Below are 25,793 nucleotides of genomic sequence, written 5' to 3' on the forward strand. Positions count from 1 at the left end.
GTTTCAAGTACATTTCCTGAATGAAACAGAAAGGAAACAAGCAATGTAAGCATCCATAAATAACAAAATAAATGTCAAGAAAATAAAAGAAATGATAAACAAAGTGTTTCCTACAACATTCTGAGTATGAATTGGATGAGATACTTCCATGAGTTGTTTTGGCTGAGGAGGACAAACAAGAAAGCTACGTTGTGAAATACTCCTTGCTGACCTTTTGAAGCCATTTGTGTACAAAACACCAACGAATGGAAGTTGGACTACAGTAGGTTCTCAGGTTTTGGAGTGATAGTACAAGTGTGCAAGTTTGATGGCGCTCACACAGGTCCAAGGAATGCTCAGGTCGTTTTTGTGCATGCTCAGACACTTGGAAAAATTTGCGGGAACATTTCTCATTTCTGGAGACACGGCACTGAGCCCAATCAAGTCAGGAGTAGAGGACATACGCTTAAAAAACTTTTTTTGGTGTAAATTGCCCCTTGTTGAATGAAATGGTTGCTAAATGCCAGTGTCCAGCATAATTCATGGTTCCATTTATCACAGTAAGTTTTCCTGGTCCTGAAGCCATCACACTACCGTCACCATATTTTACAGTTGGTATGATGTTCTTTTTCTGAAATGCGGTGTTACTTTTACGCCAGATGTAATGGGACGCAGATCTTCCAAAAGTCCAACTTTTGTCTCGTCAGACCACAGTATTTTTGAGACGATCCTTAATGTTCTTTTTGTTGAGCAGTGTTTTTGGTCTATGCCATGCAGATCATTTTCCCCTTTGTCTTTCATATGGTGGAGTCATGAACACTGACCTTAACCCAGGAAAGTGAGGCCTGCAGTTCTTTAGATGTTGTGTGGGGTCTTTTGTGACTCTTGGATGAGTCGTTGCTGGGCTCTTGCGGTCATGTCATAATAATATAATAATTAGCAGGTATTTTTATTATTTGTAAGAAGCAGCATATAACTAGTGGTGGAACCATGATTGCTTGTGCTGCAAGTCAATAAGGGAAGGTGCGTTCGTTGTCACTTCCACTCCTCCCACGTCCACTTTCCCTGAGCTCTGCAAGTGGCCTCCACATGACGTTGGCAATGATGTCATACCAAGTGAATGAGGACAACTCAAACTGCTTTGTGTCATTTTGTGAGCGTCTGGCTCCTATCACACAAAGAGGAGCAGTTGTAGGGGTCAGAGTTCAGTCTCACGGCGATGACCTCACAATTCAGTAAGCTAATGTTTACACAGCTGATACCACCCACTCATGATTAGCATGATTTGCTCAATTGCATGAGTGTATCCGTTCTATTTTGGCTATTTAGTTACTAAACTGCAGAGAGTACAAGGTGTCTCATTGGGGTATGGCAAATGTGTCCCCCGTCCCCACACAATGAAATAATTCTAATACATATCATATATATTTCCATAGTTGTTTTGGGTCAACTGGAGAGTGATGTCTCCTCAGGACACACAGGGCCAGAGCAGCCATCTGCAGAGGATGCAGTTGCCACGGCAACACAGCACCGCATAAAGATGTTTTATTTCCCCCCCATTTCCCCGCCGCCACACACATACACATCTGTAAAAGGAACACACACTTATCCGATCAGACGCTCTGCAGTAACCTGATGAGTGTGTCTCTTCACAGAGAGGACAGCAGGAATTCCAATAAAAAAATCCATCCTTTGTTGCCATCTCTTCTCCAGTCTGCTCATCTGGTCCTTGATTGGTCCATCCCGTGCCCTCCCACTTTCCCTCCAGCCAGTCAGCTGATACGACAGCAGTGTGTCTCTCGCCTCTCGCTTGCTCTGCCTCAGACGCTTCCCCTCGCTACACGTTTACAAACACACACCCTGCTGCTGATCCCGGTCCTCTGCGTGGCTCCTAGCTAGCATTGGAAATGTCTTGCTTTTTGGTGGGCAGGTGTTGCCCCCTAAGGAGGAGAGCGCGCTGAGACGCCCATCTCTGCTGTAAGTTCACCACCTCCTCGTCCTCCTCCCTCGTGTCCTCGTCTCTCCTTCCTCTAGTGCCTCGTCCCTCCCTCTCTTCCCGCCCGCCCGCCAGCAGCTGCATGCAGGGCGATGCTGCAGGCTGCCTGACATCACCTCCAAATATTCTCTAATAGAGACATGGAATTAAATGCAAAGATATGCAAGATTGACTTCTTCTTCCCTTAATAATCAACCATTTGTCCCGTAATACAGTTTGTCATTTCCTGCATTTCCACATGCAAACATTATGATTTCACATTAGAACAGTAAATGTCTCTTAGATGATGCTGAGCTATTTATCACTGTCACATTATCATCAAGTCTTTTTGTTTTGTTTTTCATGCTGATATAGTGAACGTCCATGTGCTGCAGGGGGGAAGTGTAGACAGGAATGTCCAGCTGGCATGGGTGGAATGTCAACTCTGCATGGGAGTTGAGAGGGATGGAAGCGGGTGGGGGGGGGGGGGGGGGGGCACACTAGAGGCTTGTCATGATGTATAGTATACATGATGGAGTGACACTGTTGATGAAGCAAGGTTGAAGTTGCGGTCCTCAAGCATGTAAGGATCACATGTGCCTGTGAAAGTTGACTGAGCAGGAGTGAGAATTGTCGGAATTGGTTGATCCGTTGGTTAATTAGGAGCGGTGTGCCGCTCTTCAGACAGAACATAAATGCACCAACATGTCCGGCTCTTGCAGACAAGAGTAAGAGATGAGTGGAAGCACATCCAGTTATGTAACACGAGGCTGCGTGTTTGTGACGTAGCTGAGAGCTGCTTGTTCACATGAGGACAGAGGAGGAGGACGATCTTCATCTCTACGACGTCACGTTCCTGCTTGGCGTTCCACAATGGAAGCTGCTCCGCTCTCGGCGTCTCTTGGCTCACTCGGCTATTTAAAGAAACAAATTATTTCAGGATGGGCTGCTCGACCCTGCGGCACAAAGTCAACCCCCAGAACACATTATCCCCTTCCTGCGCCCCCACCCTCGCTCCGCATAGAGTCACAGGATGTGTAATAGTCCATTCAAATATGTGCATTCTGCTTATTATTTGGCGAGAGTGCATTTCCTTGTCATGCAGGTTGTGTGCAGGGACAATGAAGGACAGTGAATGCATCGTGGAGGCTGTAAAATCACACCAGGACATGTGGCCTTTGCATTTACTTCCCTCATTTGAAATCCTATAAATAGCAACCTCACTGACAGAGCTAGAAGTGTCTGAACACATTATGTTTACACCACCTCAAAATGAAAATGGATCAGATCTGGATTAGCCTCGGTTTGACGTTATAGTTTATTTATTACCCTGCATGCACATAGGGCAAGATTGCCTGTCATAAATGATTGCTTATACTCCCTTGATATATAGGATATATAGTGGTCAATTGCAGATGATGCCTGGTGGGATACATTGTTGTCTATGGATGTGTGGACTCCTAAAATTGAAGGGTTAACTCCCTATTTTGGGGATGTATCACGACATAAAACGATAAACGTAAAGCCACGGCGCACAGTCATCAACTGGGCTTGTTTACGTTTATCAGGTATAACGGTATAAGTCGTTTTCTTATCATTGGACGAATCTATACCGGTATAAACAACATATAATGACTTGTTTGGAGTGTGAACTTTGACATTTTAGTTCAAGGTTCTTGTCAGTAATTAGTGCATCTGACATCAGGATGCTATGGCCTGGATGCATATAAACCACCAAGGACGTGCTGGCGTGGTTGCTTATATTCAGTATGCACACACACGCAAATTTCATCGTGGGCTTGAGGGATGCCGGCGGCATGCGTAGCTCGCCATCGGTGTGAGGGGGATAGGAAGTGATGGTTCTATATATAGATGTGCACGTATGAGTCCTAACACTGCATGAGACAGCACGTGTGCAGAGCATACAGTGTTTCCCACATGACTGTACGTATAAGTACGTATCTATGGAGTGGGAGATGGATGAGGTCATTTTTAAATTTGCACCCATCATGGAAAACTCAAGTGTATGTGTGGATACAGAAAACTGGGGGGGGGGATTATTGTCATACATTATTTAATAATAGAACACAAAGTCCTTGTCTTATGGATGTTGATTGTATTTTGTGCAGCGGTAGCATGCATGGATGATGGGACCACCCAGCATGCCTTGCGGGTATATTGTAAATAACAGAGTTATTGGCTGATTGCATTTAGTCGTTGTTATCCACATAGAACAGGTTGCTCATTTCTGTTGTGTGTTAACACTTCTGTTCCAAGTTGTACAGTTTATTTTGTGGATGGTACATGACCGTTGATGACCGTCATGTGCATTTGCACTGTGTTGTCATACTATCGTCACGATGCCATCTATTATACAGAATTACAGCTACAGGCTACAAAGGTCACACAGACAGCCCTATTATGTTTGTGAGTGAGGATGACCAAATAGTGCCAAATTAAACAATAAAAAGACAGTAGCATCAAATTAGAAACACTAGCATTCTAACGACCTGCTGGACATCACAAGTTGGTGTACCTAATGAGGGGGCCAATGGGTATAAAACTGGTAAAGTGTTGTTCTCCATAGCGATGTGCATAAAGAGAGTCAGAGTTGACCAAACCGTGAATGCTGATGTTGTTGTCAGCGCTATAAGCAGATTAAATGTTTCAGTAGGTATAAAACATTTAGCAGCAATCATGTAAAAACATGATAAACGACGTCTCTTAAGTTGTTCATCCTCTTATCCGCCGCTTCCTGTTGCAGCCTCTGAGTGACGAGTCACGGGATGATGGGATTTTGGGGTAGGTGAGCGTGGGCGTGGAGCTACGACGAGGGCGCTGGGATGATGCTGAGGGACTGTGCTCATTCCGCACAGATTATACCAAACCTGCATGTTTATGTGTGGATGCATCAGATTTCTTTCTGTCATTTCTCCAGGTCTGTAATGTATCTGTGGCTGTGGGTTGCAGGGAGAGGGGGTGCTAGATGACTGATTTGTGTCATAAGAAAAGTGCGACATTATCCTGTATTTGTAAACCAAAGTCAACAACAGAACATGACGTTATTGACTTAGATCAGGGGTGGGCAAACTACGGCCCGCCAAGTGTTTGAATACGGCCCGCCCAATCTTTCAAAAGATTATTTATTTATTAATTATATATAATAATATTGTTATATTTTCATATTTTACATAATAATAATCTAATATTTATTATTTTAATTTTATTTTAATTATTATATTTTATTATTTTAAAAATATTTAAATATAAATATAAAATAATAATAATAGCAGATTGCATGACAATTTTACAGATACAATAATACCAGGTGGACTGTTACGTGTAAAATATATAGTCTGCCCCCCCCCCGGACATTTTGTTATATCAATGCGGCCCGCGAGTCAAAAAGTTTGCCCACCCCTGACTTAGATTGTTGGTCGTGCTTGAGCCTTATGGGTGATTTTGATTAGTTGTCAGATTTGTAGGGAATTTTGGGGTATCACAGTAGTTCAGAGCAGAAAAGGTGGCCGGTGTTGAGCAAGTACTTGCTCGTACCGAATATTGCTAGTGTTGAAGATGAACATACTTGTGCGAAAACTCTGGAGTTCTGGTCCTTGATTTCTTGTAATGTTGTCTTCAAATGGCTCTACACTCGTATTACCCAATATAGGAGCCAATAGGAGACAATAGCCACCACAGGAAGTACACTGTCAAGCAAACCCACCGCTGACAAAGCTATTGTTTATTCGGGTTATTTGCTTTGCCTTGTGACTGTCATGCACAGGGCGAATATTGTCCAGCGTTTTGTTTGCATGAGTTGCCTTTTGACTGGTAATCAGACTGAGCCTCCATAACTCGCCAAATCCTGTTAATTGTTCAAATACCGTATTAAATTCAAGCTTTTTAACATGCAACCCACACAAGATATTTTTCGGGGGATGTGTTTGCATTCTGGCAGGCCTGCGCAGTGTGAAGGAAAATGGGAGGGGGGCACTACTGAAGCCATTCAGTACACTGTAATACACAAGGATCACTGCAGGCTGCAATAGTACAAGCCACACAGGTGATCGACTTATGTGATCAGCTTTGAAAGCCATTTATGGTGTTTTTCCATGGAAATCGGCTGATTGGTGGGCGATCCATCTGAGCATTCCTAGTCTGGAAGCAATTCACCTTGATAAAGGAGGGATGACTGTATGTGTTGTTCATCAAGCATGTTCAGTTTAACCATAATAACTCATTCTTCCAACAGTCTTTCCTTTGGTGTTTTGACAGCATCTCTCAGCGTTCACTTTTTAAAAGGCAAATTCCCTTTAGTAGCATTTTTTTGACATGCTTTAATCTTGTTCAGTTTCTTCTTGCCAGTCCATAAACATGCTCACATGGTGGAGGACAGCCAGCGTGGGTGTGAACAACCCGTCACCCAAACCAATACCCTGTCACTTCTGCACTTGTCCCTCAATAGCGCCACCAGTGGTCAAATCAGATATAGGTCACAAACCATAAACAAACTAAAACCAAAATAAATGTAGAACTAACCCAGTAAACAAATAGCTCGTATTAACATTTTGTTGTGATATTATCATTCATTGATTCGTTTTTGTCGCGGGTCATGGGTGTGCTGGAGCCTATCCCAGCTGTCTTCGGGGATTGTTATGTATGTACAGTATTATACTATAGCATGTGTGACTTCATTTCCCAGCATGCTACATACTATCTACATAGTATTAAGTGTTTTGGTAGAATGTAGGAGACGTTCACTGTTTCCTCTCCTGCAAGCTCAGGGTTAAACTTCTCCCTCTGGTCAGACAGTGTGCATTGTTGGTCCATGATGCAACCCCAGCAATGCAACCAGCCAATCATAGCACCAACACTGACAGCAGGAGGAGGGGCTTCCAGTGATCAACCCCGCCCCCTTTATGTCATGGGTGCTGAACTTTCCTCAGGGCTCGCGTGTGTGTGTGAGTGCATGTGAGTGTAAAAGCAAGAGGACGGAGAAGGAAGAGAGAACTAGAGAGAGAGGTCCTGAGGGCAAGAAGTGGGCGTGCGAGCCACTCATACTTTATTTTTTTGTTGTTACACCATTTCAGCTTGCAGCCTTGGAAGAATGACACAGCTGACTGTAGGTAACCCCCCCACCCGCTTCTCTTTTGTGTGAGTGTGTGAGTGTGTGTTGCTGTCAGCACGTGCTCATTATTTGATGAGATTGAGCGGAGCGACCAGCTAATACCGGCTAATACTATCTCATTCTCGGTGCTTATAAAGTCATGTAATCTGGTGGCCAAACAGGAAGCTGGAAGTTGGAGGGATATTCCATTTCCTCCACTCTGACGTGTGGGTTGTGGCTCAAAATGCTTTGCATTCTATAATTGTGCATACCGCTAATGCTCCAAACTAAACAAACACCACCTTACGGTATCACAATGGCCAACCATGTTTTTGGAATATTTCCGACTCTAAGCCTTCTCTTCAAGGCAAGGATTTCGGTTGTTTGCCGTTGCTCTTGGCTTGTGTGTCCACTTGGGGAGAAACATGCAGCACTGCATCCTTTAAAAGTGACTTTCACATGTTGTACTTTCCAGCCACAGGAGTTTCCAAACGTCTCCCTCCAACCCAAGTTATTTTAGCTTCCCGGTCTGGTCACTAAATTTAGACGGATGTCGTTGCACTGTGATGATGCTGGTGTCGTTGTGTCGGTGCAGAGAGCTTTGTAGGTTTTGCGCAAAGAAATACAAAGAGTGAAACTAGAGCACATGGCAGTGGAACCTGAGGCTCAGAGCTAAATAGTATAACTAGTAGATTCTTCATTGATGTCCTAACTTCAGCGGCATGGGGAACCTCACTCTATTCACTTGACCCCCCCCCTCCCCCCTACTGTGTGTGGTGTGCATTGTTCAACATTGGTGTATTTACACCATACGTTTTAGTTGCTCTTTACACTCCCCCCTGTTTACTTCCTGTTCCAGCTTCCACAGCATCCTGTGAAAGCAGCAAACTGCTTAGGCATGAATTAAACGCCCCCGCTGCTGCTGTCTGCCCAGTAGTGACATGATTATACCGCCACTGTGTCAGTTAGTCACATGACTGCGGTGACCCCTGTCGTCTTTCGAGGCAGACTGCCAAGACGCCCTTCATGGGGTATCTTCCCGTTCAAGAAGGAGTCCACCTCCTTGACATCAATAAGCTAGGTCACCGCGTCCATCTGGGTTGGAAGGTCAAAGTTCCTTCACGGCCTGCTGACAGAGTCCTAGTTTGAACAATGCACATTCAGATTGGGAGCAAACAGAAGCTACTTGTCACACGCTTGTGTGTCAAGTCTCGGTGGGCGACAAGAGGAGCACAGCAGCTGGAATGGCTTTGGGCGGGGGACTGGTGATTAAATCCACCCGTGACAGATGTGCAGACATTTGGGAAGGAGGGGGCGGGGTTGATGATTATAGTCAATGTGTTGTCACCAAGTCTGTTGTCTGTGTAGGCGCCATATTTTACAACTCTTACTGAAGGATGAATGACACACGTCATTCCCAAACACACTGCTAGGCTAAGCTACATTAGCTTAGCAAGATGGCTAGCTGAGGAGCTGAGTGTGTCTATCATGATGTCTAGGAGTTTGTTCTGCAACGGTGAGTGTAAAAGGGAATTACACTGGAGACACCACGACTTTGTGTTGCTTACTTTGTGTTGATTATATTGACATTGGCGGTCGAGTGGTTAGCGCGCAGACCTCACAGCTAGAACACCAGGGTTCAATTCCACCCTCGGCCATCTCTCTGTGGAGTTTGTATGTTCTCCCCGTGCATGCGTGGGTTTTCTCCGGGTACTACCACATTCCAAAAACATGCTAGGTTAATTGGTGACTCCAAATTGTCCATAGGTATGAATGTGAGTGTGAATGGTTGTTTGTCTATATGTGCCCTGTGATTGGCTGGCGACCAGTCCAGGGTGTACCCCGCCTCTCGCCCCAAGACAGCTGGGCTAGGCTCCAGCACCCCCCGCGACCCTCGTGAGGAAAAAGCGGTAGAAAATGAATGAATGAATGAATATTGACATGGCAACACATAGAAGCTGAAATGTGATTGGACAAAACAATCTAACATACACATACACGACCGGATGTTGGGAATACATTAATATTAACATCATGGAAAAAATACTAGAATTTAAGTTGCAATGTTGTGATAATGTTTAGGCCAGCAGAGACGGCTTTGCTGGCCCTGACTGCACACTCCTGCTTTATTGCCATGAACAGGCAAATTGATGTGAGAATGTGAGAAGCGTGTCACTACTTTATGTAGTGACTGCTGCATGCCTCTGCTTTCTGTTTAGGCATTAGCCCCCAAACAACATCCCAACAATGAAGACTTTTTACACTAATCAAGGAATTAGGGACTTCTATTCCCTGCGCTCCTGGCACCGCCCGCTGAGAGAAGCAAAAAGTATTCACGTGTCCTCTCTCTCCCTCTCGTTCTCTTTTGCTCTCTTTCTCTCTGCAGTTTACGAGCCGCCCCGGACGGCGGCGCTGAGCGTCCTGCGCCATGGCCAAGCGAGAGGCTGGGAGCACCAGCCCGGTGGTTCGTCAGATAGACAAACAGTTTTTGGTGTGCAGCATCTGCCTGGACCACTACCGCAACCCCAAAGTGCTGCCCTGCCTCCACACCTTCTGTGAAAGGTAATTGGCCAAGTTCTAATGGAGCATATTTTCCTCCAAACCTCAAGCTCTATCAGAAGTCAGCCTGTTAGCATTGTGGAGATAATGTCAATAGAAATGATCTGTTCCAGGGTCAAACTGTGTCAAGTCTAAAAGAAGTTAGTGCTGTTAAAAGTAAAATAGAAGTCTTCATCCCACAATGCATTGCACACAGGCAAGATGATGGCCTCCATATCTTTAAAAGCACATCTATGCATGATAATAGCATATTATTCTTCTAGATTGTACTTTTTTTCATTCAAATGTCCTAACGTCCATTTCCCATTTAGGTAGGGATCCTTTTGGATGTAATTGTAAGTGTAAACGTCACGCTGAAACATTTCTGCATGTATAAACGGAATAGAATCCATAAAAGCTTCCGTTCAGCCAGCCCATGGCCAGTTTAATCCTAGCTTTGACCGCGTGCCATGTGATCCAGAGTCCTGCTGAGGTGAACAGATTTTTGTCTGGGGTTTGACATGACGGAGACACACAGATGTTGTAGTTGTCTGCGGTTTTTGGCAATAAAGTGGAATAAAAACGGGATGAATCTGCTGTGATGAATACAACTTTAAACCTCCTGGGCCACATTTACGGTCATCTTTGGTGTCAAGTTGTGGCTGCAAATGGTCTGTCCACAGGTCACGAGTTTGAGGCTACCGCTCTAAAGGGGAGTTACATCCCCACGTATGTGCTTCTACGTGCTAAAAAATGCTAAATTTCCTACTATAAGCGCTGGTTCTCCCGGTCACGGGTACACCCATCTTGCTATCAAAGTGAGTGGGCGAGCCCACACACATACTTCACCGGTGAGGGAAACGTACGACACGTGACGTGCACCTAGCATGCACGTGGGGATCACTTGCTCCATAAGTACGACACACTTGCAGCCCCTCCGCCTACCCTCCTTCCTCTTGGCTACAGACTTAAACAACTGCAGGGTGTTCCATGCAGCTTTTATTAGCCCGAGTTTATGTTTGTTGTGACAGGAGCATGGTTTAGTCTGGTGAAATATGACCAACAATACGTCCTCCTCTCCTCCTCTCCTCCTTTCCTCCGCTCTCTAGCTGTCTCCACAACTACATTCCTCCAGAGTCTCTGACGCTCTCGTGTCCAGTATGTCGGCAGACGTCCATCCTGCCGGAAAGAGGAGTGTGTGCCCTGCAGAACAACTTCTTCATCACCAACCTGATGGAGGTTTGAATCTAAACTCTTTGTTTATTTAGGGCCCTGTTTTGACTTTTTTTATTCCATTTTTTACATTTCACGCTGATGTTACCAGCGTATGATGTGTGCTTCTTGGGTTAGTGAATAAAATGTCCATTAATTCAATGCATTTAATGATGCAATACATCACTGGCCAATTTTGCCAAGTCATTGAGAAATGGATGCAGCCTGGATGTAGCCCTAATGTTATCTAATGGGATAACAACTTTTCACACATTTATTCATTCATTTTCTACCTCACGAGGGTCGCGGGGGTGCTGGAGCCTATCCCAGCTGTCTTGCTGTCTTGTACACCCTGGACTGGTGGCCAGCCAATCACAGAGCACAAAGAGACAAACAACCATTCACACTCACATTCATACCTATGGACAATTTGGAGTGGCCAATTAACCTAGCATGTTTTTGGAATGTGGGAGGAAACCGGAGTACCCGGAGAAAACCCACGCATGCACGGGGAGAACATGCAAACTCCACACAGAGATGGCCGAGGGTGGGATTGAACTCCGGTCTCCTAGCTATGAGGTCTGCGCGCTAACCACTCGTCCGCCGTGCAGCCCCCTCTGCACACATTGCTACAAAATCTTCAACAAACCGTGCTAGACATGAATGATCAGATATTCTTTATGACACCCTTATTTTCTTTACACAATTAGAAAAGATGTGGCAAAGAGCGCTGTTATTCTGAAGGCAGGAAGTGTGTTCTGTGTGTGTTGACGTCTATTTTCACTCAGAACTTGCACGCTGTTGGCGGGCATTGTTAAACACTCGCCTATATTCAAGCGGTAAAACACAACACTCTGAAAATCCAGCCTGAGTTGCTCACACACACACACACACACACACACACACACACTAGCATGCTCTGATAAACTAAGCTAACCCCACTAGCTTCCATTCATGCTTCATAATCGCCATTTCGACATATTTAGTTATGGAGGGGGCGGGTTTCATTCACATTATGTCAATTTCCACAAGATTCTTTGTTTAACAGGAAATTATGTTTTTATTGACCAACTCTGCGATTCCGTCCACGATACAAGGGGCCCTGGGTTTATTTTGGGTGGTGATGATGTTCGGGATATCAGGCCAACCCCAGCAGAGGTCCTGGAATAGCCTGTTGACACATGAGGGTCCCTCACAGGGACACTTGATCCTGCAGTTGACTTAAACTGTGCCAAATCATCATCCATGACATTTCAACATGCAGGATGCACTCAGGAATGTAGGGATAGACGCCTCCATGTGGTGCTTTTTGGTATTACATTATCGACTGCAAGCAGAAGTCTTTTCCCACTGAGTGCCGCATACAGCAAACTGTCATTTTTAATTGATTAAATAGGTTAAAATCAACAATATTATTATTTAGGCGTAATTCCCCTTTTGAGGTTGTTGACATGGTAGTGGTAACGCTTTGGTTTACTTCGAACTCACTTAAGATGACATTGACACACATCACATGGTTACAGCTACAGTCATCCCTCATTTATAGCGTTAAATGAATTTCTGCCATATAGGATTAGCATAGAGAATAAAAACCTGGCTTTCTAAATATGTTTTTTAACATTATTAGAGCCCTGTTGACATGAAATAACACCCCTATAGTTACCATCACACTTCTATTATTCATTGTTTAAACCACATTGTAACTCTTATGGCGCCACACAGGCGACAAATGACTGCAGTTGACGAAACGCATCGCCAATGCCTACCGAACCTGCACACGGGAGGCCATGAGCAGCTGTGACCAGCTACACGAGTGTGCGACGTGTTCACATCCAGAGCGAATTGTAGCAGATTTCATTGGCTGTCTTGCTAGTACTGAAGATCAACTTGCAGTCTCAATTACAGTCTATTTGTGTACTTAACCACACATGAGGAGCACCGTATTATAAGGCAACGGAAGCAAAGCAGTGAGTTTAGTTGACCACTCCTGAGCACTTGGGAGTGTGACCAAACACAGTGGAGTGGGCGTGTCTGGAGGTGGGCTGTGAGTGGAATACATTAAAACAGACGTTTTTGCGGTAACCACGAATCCAAAGAAATATAGCTGGAATAGGTGCAGATTCTGGAAGATCTAGAAAGCTTTCTGTGTAGCTGCTCTATTCGAGTCCTCAACTCAATACAAATGGCTGAAAATTAGCAAAATAGGTCCCCTTTCATAGCGTCTGAAGATAGCCGATTTGGTATTTGGTGGACTTTTATTGTGGCCAGCCTAAGGCACACCTGTGCAATAATCCTGCATCTTGACACGCCACCCCCGTGAGGTGGATGGATTATCTCGGCAAAGGAGAAGTGCTCTCTAACACAGATGGAGACACATTTGTCAGCCATGTTTTAGAGAAATGGGCCTTTGCATCCCAGACGTGAAGCTCGTCTTTAGTTGTTCCCATCATCATCAGTCTCATATCGCATACGTGCTTCTGATTAGGTCCTTCAACGAGAGCCTGAGTGTTCCAGACCTGAGGCCTGCAGCGTCCTCGAGTCGGTCAGCGCGGCAGCAGCGGGGAAACCTCTCAGCTGCCCCAACCACGAAGGAAAGGTGGGCGGCACATTTTGATGGGAAAGGCCACCCTGCCATCACACTCCTGATGGCAGTGTGTCTCCCCCTGCAGGGGATGGAGTTCTACTGCGATTCGTGTGAGACGGCCATGTGTCTGGACTGCACGGAGGGGGAGCACTGCGAGCATGTCACCGTTCCTCTGCGCGACGTCGTGGAGCAGCAGAAGGCGGCGCTCAAGACCCAGCTGGACGCCATCCACAGCAGGTGCCGCAGTGTTTGGTTCTCTCCCTCGTGTTTGTGAAGGTTCTGTAGTCAACTTGAGACCTGGTGCTTCCATCAGACTACCTCAGCTCACCGCCGCCATCGAGCTGGTGAGCGAGATCTCCCGTCAGCTCACCGAGAGGAAGAGCGAGGCGGTGGCCGATATAACCAACACCTTTGAGGAGCTGGAGCGAGCTTTGGAGCATCGCAAGACGGCCCTCATCACTGATCTGGAGAACATCTGCAGCACCAAGCAGAAGGTCGGTGTTTCTTTTGAGGCAAGTCGACCTCAATTCAACCTCCTGGTCTCGGTTCTGAACCAGCTTGTCTTGCACCGACGGCAGGTTCTGCAGGCCCAGCTGTCGTCTCTCCTCCAGGGGAGAGATCACATCCAGAGCAGCTGCAGCTTTACGGAGCAAGCGCTCAGTCACGGGACCGCCACTGAGGTAGGAAGACCACCAGGACGTCAGCTCCCAAACCTCACCCACTTTCCCACAAACTTGTCTTCCTGGAGGTGTCCTAATACTTTAGTCCAATTTCACATGTGGGAACTGTCATGGCTTGTTTGCTATCTTCAGGTTCTGCTGGTCCAAAAGCAAATGAGCGAGCGTGTGACAGCGCTGGCGAGACATGACTTCCCAGAGAGGCCGCATCAGAACGCACACTTGGACTGTCAGGTAGCGACCACTCAATGTCTGCTCTGTTTTTACAGGACTTGAGGTCAGAACTTCTCCTTTTTCTTCCACCTTCAGGTGGAGACTGAAGGTCTGCGGCGCTCCATTCAGAATCTTGGCGTCCTTCTCACCACAGCAGCTGTGGCTCACACCTCCGTCGCCACAGGGGAGGGTCTACGCCACGCGGCCACGGGGCAGCACCACAGCATCACCGTGACCACCAAAGACAAAGTAGGACATCTGTTGGTGATGTCTTGGGGTCATTAAGCTGACGTTTGTGGTTCCGAGCAGGACGGAGAGCTGGTGAGGACGGGAAACGCCGTTTTAAAAGCCCACATCACGTCAACAGACGGTAGCCGCGCCACAGAGCCGGATGTGACGGACAACAAGAACGGGACGTACGAGGTGGGCTACACGCTGCGCTCCGAGGGCGAGTACTCCTTCGCCCTGACGCTCTACGGACAGCCCATACGCGGAAGCCCCTTCCGCTTGCGTGCCGTCAAGCCCTGCGACGTGCCCCCGTCGCCAGACGACGTCAAGCGGCGTGTCAAGTCTCCCAGCGGCACGGGGGGTCACGTCAGGCAAAAGGCGGTGCGCCGGCCCTCCAGCATGTACAGCACCACCAAGAAGAAGGAGAACCCCATCGAGGACGAGCTCATCTACAGAGTTGGTAAGATGGGCCCCGGCTTGTCATGTGACATGTACCCTATCATGTATAAGATGGGGCCCGGCTTGTCATGTGACATGTGCCCTATCATGTACAAGATGGGGCCCGGCTTGTCATGTGACATGTACCTCATCATGTATAAGATGGGGCCCGGCTTGTCATGTGACATGTACCCCATCATGTACAAGATGGGGCCCGGCTTGTCATGTGACATGTGCCCTATCATGTATGACATGGGGCCCGGCTCGTCATGTGACATGTGCCCCATCATGTACAAGATGGGGCCCGGCTTGTCATGTGACATGTACCCCATCATGTATAAGATGGGGCCCGGCTTGTCATGTGACATGTACCCCATCATGTACAAGATGGGGCCCGGCTTGTCATGTGACATGTACCCCATCATGTACAAGATGGGGCCCGGCTTGTCATGTGTGGGGCCCGGCTTGTCATGTGACATGTGCCCCATCATGTACAAGATGGGGCCCGGCTTGACATGTGACATGTACCCTATCATTTATAAGATGGGGCCCGGCTTGTCATGTGACATGTACCCCATCATGTATAAGATGGGGCCCGGCTTGTCATGTGACATGTACCCCATCATGTATAAGATGGGGCCCGGCTTGTCATGTGACATGTACCCCATCATGTATAAGATCGGGCCCGGCTTGTCATGTGACATGTATAAGATGGGGCCCGGCTTGTCATGTGTGGGGCCCGGCTCGTCATGTGACATGTGCCCCATCATGTACAAGATGGGGCCCGGCTTGTCATGTGACATGTACCCCATCATGTATAAGATGGGGCCCGGCTTGTCATGTGACATGTACCCCATCATGTATAAGATCGGGCCCGGCTTGTCATGTGACATGTATAAGATGGGGCCCGGCTTGTCATGTGTGGGGCCCGGCTCGTCATGTGACATGTGCCCCATCATGTACAAGATGGGGCCCGGCTTGTCATGTGACATGTACCCTATCATGTACCCTGCCAGTCAAAAGTTTGGAGACATGTTCTCATTCGACACCATGAGAAAATGTCCCCAAACTTTTGAACGTGTCAAGAGATGTTGTGTGTGGTCACATGTGACCAGGGTCTCGGGGCCGAGAGAGAGGAGAGTTCACAAACCTTCAGGGCATCTCTGCGTCCAGCAGCGGCCGAGTGGTGGTGGCCGACAGCAACAATCAGTGCATCCAGGTGAGCTTCTCTCCAGGTTCTCCCCATCATCATCACACTCACTGTGAGAACTATGCACAGATCTTCTCCAACGACGGACAGTTCAAGATGCGCTTTGGGGTGCGAGGCCGGTCGCCGGGGCAACTGCAGCGTCCGACGGGCGTCACCGTGGACTCCAACGGCGACATCGTGGTGGCCGACTACGACAACCGCTGGGTCAGCATCTTCTCCTCGGATGGCAAGTTTAAGGTGAGGACATTGGAACGCTACATCCTCAAAGATGCTGATGCTTCTTCTTCTACACGTCAGCTTCTCCACTTCTTCTCCAGAACAAGATCGGTGCGGGACGCCTTATGGGCCCAAAGGGCGTGGCCGTGGACAAGAACGGCCACATCATCACGGTGGACAACAAAGCCTGCTGCGTCTTCATCTTCCAGTCCAACGGAAAGCTGGTCACCAAGTTCGGAGGACGAGGGATGACTGACAGACAGTTTGCAGGTAACGCTTCCTCTTCATCACGAATAAACGCCTCACCTCCAATAAAGCCGTCACCTTGACACATTTCACTGACGCACCAACTGGGTTCCATGCGTCACCTTGTCTTCTCATGCCACATCTGACGTCTTATTTGCTTTTTCTTTGTTTTCCACCTGGGTTCCACCTCAGACAAACTGGGTCCAAACCTAAATAAGTCTGGCTCAGTTTTCAGTAAGTACTTCAGTGTGTGGCCTTGTTGCAACCTTCAGACGTCCCCCTTGTCCTGACGACCAACCCCCTTGCTGACCCTCTGTGCGATCAACATGTGCCAATAATCACTTCCTGATCACATGTTCCACGTGTTTGCTCCAAACTAACCCTTTTGACGTTACTGCATGATTGCATCACCTTTCCACCAAGCGCCCCAGTCACGGCAACGTCATAAAACCAATGACGTTGGGGGACCTACGTTGCTTTTTCCACTTTTCTGACCTATAAATGTAGTTAGAATGTTGTATTCTCGTGTTAAACGATGCTAAAGTTTCAGATAATGAGGTTTGTGCATTTGGAAGTGAGCCCTGAAAGAAGTTTGGGATGGCTCAAAACGCTCGGTTTCAAAAGGCGTGGTAAAACCGCCTTTTTGTGATGTCACTTCCTTATATGGTTCATAGTTAGGAAGCACTTTGGGCGTGTGACCAATCACAGCGGAGTGGGCGTGCCCGGAGGTGGGCCTTGGGTGCAATAAATTAAAACAGGAAGGACACATCAGAGGAAATACAGCTGGAATAGGTGCAGATTCTGGAAAATCTAAAAGGTTTTCTGTGCAGATTATTGTGTGTAGCTGCTCTATAGGAGACCACAATACAAATACAAAGGGTCGAAAAATATGAGAAAGTCAGAAAAAAGTTGAAATTGAATGAGAAAAAACGTCATGAAATTAAGTCATTTTCATTTCAAAGTCTGGATATTTCAATACTTTTTAATTTTCGGTGAATGAAGTTGAATCTTAGTATGAAAAAACACAATACCTGAACAATAAGGACATATTAGTTCTTGGTAAAGCAGGACTGTGGTGATTGGTGGAAAGAGGTCTTTGACAGACGTTCCTCTGAGCCAATCGGAGCAACTTAGCTAGCTGCTTCACATTCACGTGCCACAATATCTCACTTCCTCCTCCCCCATTCAGGTCCACACTTCGTCGCTGTCAACAACAAGAATGAAATCATCGTGACGGACTTCCATAATCACTCAGTGAAGGTAAGAGCAACTCCGACTAATGATGCCTATGAAACTACAGTACATCGGCCGCCATCTTGGTTAATGTATTGTAGCGTCGTTGCCGACGCTATGGAAAGGACACGACTGTGATCGCTAACAAGCTTTTATTGGACAACAATAATGGCTACTGTCGGCCGTAACCTCGCCGCTAGAACCACCGCCAGCAACACAACAGTGCTTCCTCAACACGACACGCCCCCACCCCTGGTGCATTCACAGTCACCCGGAACAGTCAGACACTCAAGAACACAACATGTCAACATGAACACGTCAGGGTCGCTACAGTATGTATGTATGTATGCACACTATGCACGGCCATTGGTGGCCATACAAGACCATACAATGCTCTGACTGGGGGACATCCAACCAGATTTGGTTGTCACAATACTACTACTACTACTACTACTACTACTACTACTACTACTAATAATAATAATAATAATAATAACTGAAGTCATTGAAAGTCATTCATTTTTGTTTGAAGGTGTACACCGCTGACGGAGAGTTCCTGTTTAAGTTCGGCTCTCACGGCGAAGGAAACGGACAATTCAACGCCCCCACCGGCGTGGCCGTGGACGCCAACGGAAACATCATCGTAGCTGACTGGGGGAACAGCAGAATACAGGTACACGCTTTTCTACTTCAACACTGCAGCATGTACGCACAGGTATTACTACATTTTTTTTATTGTTCCTCACAAAGATAATCATAAGAAGTATGTGTTATGTACATTGTAGTAGTTGAATAGTACATACATACGTAGTAGTACTAGGTGTATGTTGTGTGTTTGTGCATCAGGTGTTTGACAGCACAGGCTCCTTCCTGTCATACATCAACACGTCGGCGGACCCGCTGTACGGCCCCCAGGGCCTCGCCCTCACCTCAGATGGTCACGTGGCCGTGGCCGACTCCGGCAACCACTGCTTCAAGGTGTACAGATACCTGCAGTAGTACACGTACACACAGTAGTAACTGTCTTTGACGTCATCAACAGCAAGCTGGCGCCGCCCTACAGGCTCCATCGAGGAAGGACAACATTTCTTCTTTCATTCTGGCCTCCATCCTGTCTTTTCTGTTCGCTCCCAGTCCTCCATGATGGGATGGAACCAGTGCCATCAGATCTCCATGCTAACAATCTAGCAGCCCACACGAGTACTGTGCTTGTACATAATCCGTTTATCAGCTTTATTTTACTTTCTAGAAGGTCAACCCCAACTGAGAATGTCATTTTCAACATCTAAGCCCCGCCTCCTTCTGCCAAAATGTCATTTGTTGCAAAGTAGAAATAATCTATATAAAAGTAGGTTGTTTAGTTTGCCAGAGTAATATATATATCAATGTATATGTGTATATTTATGTTATCTTTGTGCTCCTGCAAGAACAAACAGCAGCTAACAGCAAACAGTCATGTTTGTATTTCTCAGTAGCTTGCTTAGCCAAGACACAACCTTTGATTGTAAATATTCAAGTGGTCAACTATAAAACAAAAAGGTGTCACAGCACACTCATTTATCTTTATACTCCCGATGATGATGATGATGAGTTGCCATGGAGACCAGGCAAGCCACCTTAAAGTGAGTGAAAAAAAGAAGGCTTTTGTCAGTATTTTTTAATCTCGTTAAATCAGTAGATTATTTACATTGATAGTGTGGCACTATTACACAATACAAGTGTGCAGTGTGAACAAAAATCGCTCACGTTACGCACACCAAACTTCACCTTAAAAAACAAAACGGCTTAAATTCTTAAAATTGATGATGAAAAGTAAAACGGACCAATCAACATTTTAAAAGGCGGCTGCGAAGTTTAAGAATTTCAAAGGTTCTTCTGGTTACAAAAAGTGCAGACGCCCAAGAGGATGATCGTGTCTCCTGCTGGTCTTGGTTTGGAAAAGCCCAAGAGGATGATCATGTCTCCTGCTGGTCTTGGTTTGGAAAAGCCCAATGGTTAAAAAGTGATAAAAGTGTGGTTGACAAGCAGCAGCAGATCAAGACAAGGGAGAGAAAAGAAAAAAGTAGTAAAACCGGATTAGAGACTCCTTGTGCAAACGTCAGTCTCCAACTGATGAGGCAAGCTGCTCTCTGATTGGTGGACACAGTGATTCCAGGGCGGGACTTCAAGGATGACCGCAGAGCTTAGTGGGAGACGGGCCTCTCGCAGAATAGAGGATCTGTGCCGTTGCCTCAGTAGTAGTGACAGATCTGGAGGCGGCTGCCTGGGTCGTTCTTTCCCGGGCTGAAGAACGGGTAGACGGGTTCGGCGAAGCAGGTGTCAAACAAGTAGAGTCTCTTCATGGTGACGGCGTCGTAGAAGCTGAGGTGCCCGTTGTCGTAGTCCAGGTACACGCCCACGCGGGGCGAGTTCCAGTAGTCGGCCACCAGGATGCGGCCGTCCTCGCCATTGGCGTAGAGACGGTCCTGCAGACACAGGCTCCAGTATCCGGCTGACGGCGTGAGCGTGACGAAGCCCTTCCTGTTGCTGCCCTCGGTGGTGACGCCCAGGTACCACACGCCCTTGTCGCGCACGTCCACCTCCCAGTAGTGCTGCCCGCCGCAGTACTGCGCCGTGGCCAGCACACCACAGAAGCGTGTGAAGCGCCCGCGCAGTTCCGGCTCCTGGTTCCGCACCAGCGCCTCCTCCACTTTGGTGTCAAAGTCTGAGATGGCCAGGCTGGGGTGGGCCGTGTCGGGGTCCAACGTCAGGTTCTGAGGCACTAAACACAGAAGGGGGGTGGGGTGGGGTGTGGGTTAGTTCAGTGGCAACATCACCTCTCAGCACTGCTTGGGTGCATGCTGGATGCTCCTGGGACTCACTGGTGTGGAGCACGTGCATCATCTTCTTCCACATGATGAGCTGGAATGGTCCTGAGAAGTACATCATCTCTGTGGGACAGTTGACGGGCTCCAGATCAGTAAAGGGTTTGCTGTGGACGACCCTGAGGAGCAAGGCAACACATCTCGGGTTCAATCGCTTTGACACGTACAACCCATTGTGGATGATAGCGCCAAGACGAAATGACACAAACTCGGACATTGACGCTGGTGACACGGACTTTGGACTTGGTACTGCAAGTGGTGTGAAAGAGATGGATGAAGACACTTACTCATTGAAGGTCTCTGCCAGGCTCTGATGGGAGGAGAGAGAAAAAAAACATTCATACATGGTAGCTTTTCATTGCTAAATATAAAAAGCAGGAAGTGTTTGTCTCCAAGCAAAAGTGCAACCCTCCTCCATGTGAGAAGGAGACCATCTGTCCACCTATTATTACTGAGTCTCCCACAACCGACCTCCAAGCTGGTCTTGCCGCTGATGTGGTTGTGGATGTCGGCGATGTTCTTGGTGACGGCGGCCGCCTCCGTCTCCACCAACTTGAGGTTGTCCTCGATGACCGCCATGGCGGCCACCTCGTCTGCGTCCAGGCTCTCGAGGATGGAGTCTCTCTCGTCGAGCAGGAACTGGACCAGCACGCAGACGTCCGACTCGATTTTCTCCTTCAGGTGCTCCTTCTTCATCTGAGGGTCGAACCACCACCCGATTATTAATGACATATTATTATACGGAAAGCTAAGATAGCTTAGCATACTATGTATTGACCTAGACGCTACATTGCTAATTGCAGTGCCAATATTCCTTTCACAATGAATCATTGGACTCACACGCATCTTTGGCACTTTCTCCACAACTTGTATTGCGTACATTCATCTTATTTTGCAAACACTTCATTTGTCCAGTGAGAAGCACCGTCACCACGCGTGCAGTCGTGACCGCACACGTGGTCTTATTGGTCATCGGGTGCCGGATGACGCCAGTAAGAGAGCCCATGTAGAGCAACTCTAGGTTTAGCATCTTTCATGGACAAAGCGGTCCACCCATCCTCCCATTTTTATGGATGCGGCCCTCTCAGGAAAAAGTTTGGACATCCCTTACTTTAAATCTCACACATTTGTCACCAACAACACTCTTGATGATTTGGACTGATTTTTCAAGGCTTTTTCCCCCAAAAGGCTTGAAATTTAATAACATATATTTAGCCAAAATGGCTATAATGATGCCATGACAACACAAAAAGGTCATTTTACATGAAAACATTTTTTTTTACAAAAATAACACCGTCACATGTGCAACTATGTGTGTGCATTTCCATCCACAGCCAGATGCCTTTTCACTTCCTATTTCCAATGGGAGAGATGCAGGCTGAGCTCTTATAAAATGCACTTCTGCCACCATGTGGCTGTTTTTTCTGCACTCAACATTCACTCATTCATTCATTTACTACCGCTTATCCTCACGAGGGTCCCAGCTGTCTTCCGGCGAGAGGCGGAGTACACCCTGGACTGGTGGCCAGCCAATCACAGGGCACATATAGACAAACAACCATTCACACTCACATTCATACCTATGGACAATTTGGAGTGGCCAATTAACCTAGCATGTTTTGGAATGTGGGAGGAAACCGGAATACCCGGAGAAAACCCACGCATGCACGGGGAGAACATGCAAACTCCACACAGAGATGGCCAAGTGCACCCAACATGCTCTCTTCTATTGTGGAGTTGCATCATCACCTCTGTGTGCCCCGTAAAAGATGTAGAAAAACATCTTTGGTAGCAAATGACTTCAGTGACCCCCCCCCCAAACAAGCCGTAGCAACACCAAAAAAACGACCAGAATTCGAGGGGGTGGGGGGTAAGCCACCATTGATGTGCTACACTGCTGATGGCGATGTCATCCTCATCCCTTTCAGGTAATGTTTTTGGACCGAATACCAAGGCTTATGTAAGGAGAGGGTATATGCAATATATAATAATATATATATATATATAGCTAAAGAGAGAGCGATAGATGAAATGTCTCCACACCTTGATTTCATTTTTGGTGCGCTCGTCTGCAGAAAGAACTTTGATGCACTGAGACTTTTGCCAGTTGAGCTCCATCAGCCTCACCTTCAACTCCATCTGGAAGACAACACACCACTTCGTCAAAGCAGCAACTTTACATGAACAATTAATTGGTTTTTATATGCAAAAAACATCCATCCATTTTATGTACCGCTTATTCTCACGAGGGTCACAGGGGGTGCTGGAGCCTATCCCAGCTGTCTTTGGGCGAGAGGCGGGGTACACCCTGGACTAGAGGCCAGCCAATCACAGTGCACATATAGACAAACAACCATTCACACTCACATTCATACCTATGGACTACTTTAGCAAAGTCCACCTATTTATATATATATTTATATTATATATATTTATATATGTATATATATTTATATATGTTGTATAGACAACGTAAACGTTCATCATTGTTATTGTGACGTCTATTACTGGGCAATAGCAAATGATTCCATGGATGAGAGTGGATGGATGCAGTGACGTATGATGAGACAGGAGATAGTGGAAAATGATGACCCCATTTTTACGTTGATGCAGTGTCCAGACACACACCGCCATTGAAAAGCATGGGAAAGTCTCCAAACATGTACGTTTTGGTTCACTTCGTCGCAAAGGGTGAAAAAGGCTCCATAGCGGATGGACCAATGAGATGGAGGCAGAGATATGAATCCTGACAGAGACACGCAAACCTTTCATCTTACCTTCATGTCGTTGATGACTTCGGAAACCGGGGCGACCATGTGATGTCTGCAAAACATTTGCAACCAGTCAAAACACTCCCTTGTTTTATCCGGATGACTCCACACAACAACTACCCAGGTTAACTGATGGCACTGAAAGACCATCCATCTTCTATAGCGCTTGTCCTCATTAGCATCATGGGTGAGCTGGAGCCTATCCCAGCTGACTTTGGGGGCGCCAGGCATACGTATTAGCAACGTGCAACAGAGATCCAACCCAGCCCCCTCCCCCATGCAGGCCAACTTAAAACACTTCTACTCCAGATGGGTCTTGGCCGAGGTTTAACTCCAGCACAGAAGAAGTCCAGCCATCTTCATAGCTGACATCCTAAGAAGTCTTGTTTGCACGTCCTGCCATGGCGACAAGGTTTTACCTGTGAGACCTGGACTCCCTGCAGACCACACAGATGGGCCACTTGTCAGTCTGGCAGTACAGTTTGAGCTCCTCGCCATGTTTCTCACAAATGCCCTCCGCTTTCAGCGGCTTTTGGGGGGCCTGGCTGGAACCCAGACACTCCAGGTCATCCATTTTGGCCACCAGGTTCTGCACCAGGTAGTTCTTGGTGAAGGTTCTCTTGTTGAAGACCTAAGTGTGTGTGTGTGTGTGGGGGGGGGGGGGGTTCAAGGGTTAGCAGTTAGAATGACACAAGTGGGCTTTGATCACAACACATCTTTGAAGATGCTACATCAGGCGGGTTAACGTTATTTCGACCCGCTAGCCATCGGTAGTAGTATCTAACAATACATTTAAACTGAAAAAGACCATACATTTTCAGTAGTACAAATGTTAGGGCAACATTGCGTGATAAAACTGTTAAATTACCGATCTACACTGCGGACACTGGTAGTTGTAGTCGCCGCCATTTTCGTCCCAATGCATACAGATGCAAAAGCGGCAGAAATTGTGGCCACATTTGAGGATGACTGGATCCTTGAAGATGTCCAAGCAAATGGCGCAGGTGAGCTCCTTCCTCAAGTCGTCCCCGGACGCCGTGGCCATGTTGTTTACAAGATGACACAAACAGCAACGACGTTTCTGCTCACAAGCAAGCCAGAATAGAGCACACCGGAAAAGACCGGGCTGTTTTGTGGTGCGTCATCAGCTCTCTCAGCCAATGAAGTTGCGCTTTATTTTTCGGTGGGCGTGACCAAATACATGGCGCACTGAAAAGAAGCTGTTGCTACATCTCAGTCCGGTAGGTGGCGGTAATACACCAGTTAAAATGGGGTGTCTGCCGCAAAGCAATCGAAAAGGAAGAAGTGTCTTCTTTTAGGGGTAAGATAGCAACAGTGATTGTTTTTATTATTCAGAAGACACTTAATTTGACTGGTTTTCTAAAATCTAATGTAATGGCACAGAAACATATGACTTTCTGGAACAATTCCCCCATATAAACAGGAATCAAATAGATTATCTTTGTATTTTTCTGTTTATTCACATCTTTCCTTTGTCCAACAATTATCAGAAAGGGCCTCCCTTATCAGATACATATTCAGTTTTTCCCATACTGGTGTATTAATTTAAATGAATTTTAGGTGGTGGTCAAAGAGTCTGTAGGTGAGAACTGGCAGCCACATTTCAGTCAGGCTACACCAGGGCAGCAGTACTACAGATGTAGCTACCATAAAATGTAATCCATTATATTGTTTGCAAATCGAAGTACACATCGTGTCCATGAGTAGAAATATTCATTCCATAAAGCCACAATATTTATTCTATTAAATACATGTGTAATAAAAGAACATAAAAAGACACAAAGTGATATCAAGTTCTTTTGCATGGAGAGGAGGCTGTGTACATTGCATAGCTTGGATATGCATAGGGGTGTTGGTATGTTGTAGTATCATCAGCGGGATAAGACAACAGCACATGTACACAATATGATTATTATTAGGTGAAATGTTTGAATGTTCACAGTGACAAACACACAGCAGCTACAGTATGTGTGCGATAGAGCTGTAAAAATCACCTCCCGAGGTGAAGATTTAAATACGTAGTGTGTGTGCTTTTAGCAGTGTGGACATGAAATGTGATGAGAGCCCACAGCAATGCACAGTGAAGCTGTCACTTATCACACAAGCTATGTTGTTTATATGCACCTCACATTAAATCACACAGTAAATCAGTAGGGTGTTCTGTAAAAAATGTTTGTTTTTTTTAAATCATTACAAAATGAACCAAAAAATGACATAATAGATGATTACATTTAAAATAGCAGCTTGTTTTTAGACATCGTGTCACCCAATGGGATATATT

At 46.5% G+C, this 25,793-nt stretch overlaps 2 protein-coding genes across 3 annotated transcripts; one reads left to right on the plus strand and one right to left on the minus strand.

Annotated features, from left to right (window-relative positions):
* Nucleotides 1–1,810: 1,810 nt before the first annotated feature.
* On the plus strand, nucleotides 1,811–19,746 carry trim3b (tripartite motif containing 3b). Of its 2 annotated transcripts, XM_058086569.1 has the most exons (18): nucleotides 1,811–1,956; nucleotides 9,448–9,623; nucleotides 10,709–10,838; nucleotides 13,297–13,407; nucleotides 13,481–13,632; nucleotides 13,709–13,889; nucleotides 13,974–14,075; nucleotides 14,208–14,306; nucleotides 14,382–14,534; nucleotides 14,595–14,973; nucleotides 16,067–16,170; nucleotides 16,231–16,398; nucleotides 16,479–16,647; nucleotides 16,816–16,857; nucleotides 17,813–17,883; nucleotides 18,389–18,529; nucleotides 18,703–18,834; nucleotides 18,899–19,746. In XM_058086569.1, the coding sequence occupies exons 2-18, from the start codon at nucleotides 9,490–9,492 to the stop codon at nucleotides 18,998–19,000; spliced, it is 2,370 nt and encodes a 789-aa protein (XP_057942552.1). In that variant the 5' UTR covers nucleotides 1,811–1,956; nucleotides 9,448–9,489; the 3' UTR covers nucleotides 19,001–19,746. The 2 variants fall into 2 exon arrangements, with proteins under 2 accessions (XP_057942552.1, XP_057942554.1); XM_058086571.1 differs by lacking the exon at nucleotides 16,816–16,857 and having other exon boundaries at nucleotides 18,703–19,744.
* Nucleotides 19,478–24,621, minus strand: trim47 (tripartite motif containing 47). Its single transcript, XM_058086572.1, has 8 exons — nucleotides 24,360–24,621; nucleotides 23,911–24,122; nucleotides 23,498–23,543; nucleotides 22,764–22,859; nucleotides 21,192–21,416; nucleotides 21,008–21,030; nucleotides 20,718–20,839; nucleotides 19,478–20,617 (listed from the first exon to the last, which is right to left on the minus strand). Exons 1-8 carry the CDS (start codon nucleotides 24,534–24,536, stop codon nucleotides 20,088–20,090), a joined length of 1,431 nt encoding a protein of 476 aa, XP_057942555.1. The 5' UTR covers nucleotides 24,537–24,621; the 3' UTR covers nucleotides 19,478–20,087.
* Nucleotides 24,622–25,793: the final 1,172 nt, after the last annotated feature.

The sequence above is a fragment of the Doryrhamphus excisus genome, chromosome 11 (assembly GCF_030265055.1).
Source record: "Doryrhamphus excisus isolate RoL2022-K1 chromosome 11, RoL_Dexc_1.0, whole genome shotgun sequence".
In the NCBI taxonomy this organism is placed as follows: domain Eukaryota; kingdom Metazoa; phylum Chordata; class Actinopteri; order Syngnathiformes; family Syngnathidae; genus Doryrhamphus; species Doryrhamphus excisus.

What these genes read in the sequence shown, in the direction of transcription:
- trim3b (XM_058086569.1), top strand. Translation starts at nt 9,490, where the DNA reads ATGGCCAAGCGAGAGGCTGGGAGCACCAGCCCGGTGGTTCGTCAGATA. An exon ending in CTGGACGCCATCCACAGCAG is followed by an intron (nt 13,633 to 13,708) that starts GTGCCGCAGTGT and finishes TGCTTCCATCAG; the next exon opens with ACTACCTCAGCTCACCGCCG. An exon ending in GCAACAATCAGTGCATCCAG is followed by an intron (nt 16,171 to 16,230) that starts GTGAGCTTCTCT and finishes AACTATGCACAG; the next exon opens with ATCTTCTCCAACGACGGACA.
- trim47 (XM_058086572.1), bottom strand. Translation starts at nt 24,536, where the DNA reads ATGGCCACGGCGTCCGGGGACGACTTGAGGAAGGAGCTCACCTGCGCC. An exon ending in AGTGTCCGCAGTGTAGATCG is followed by an intron (nt 24,123 to 24,359) that starts GTAATTTAACAG and finishes ACACACACTTAG; the next exon opens with GTCTTCAACAAGAGAACCTT. An exon ending in GCGGCAAGACCAGCTTGGAG is followed by an intron (nt 21,031 to 21,191) that starts GTCGGTTGTGGG and finishes TCCTCCCATCAG; the next exon opens with AGCCTGGCAGAGACCTTCAA.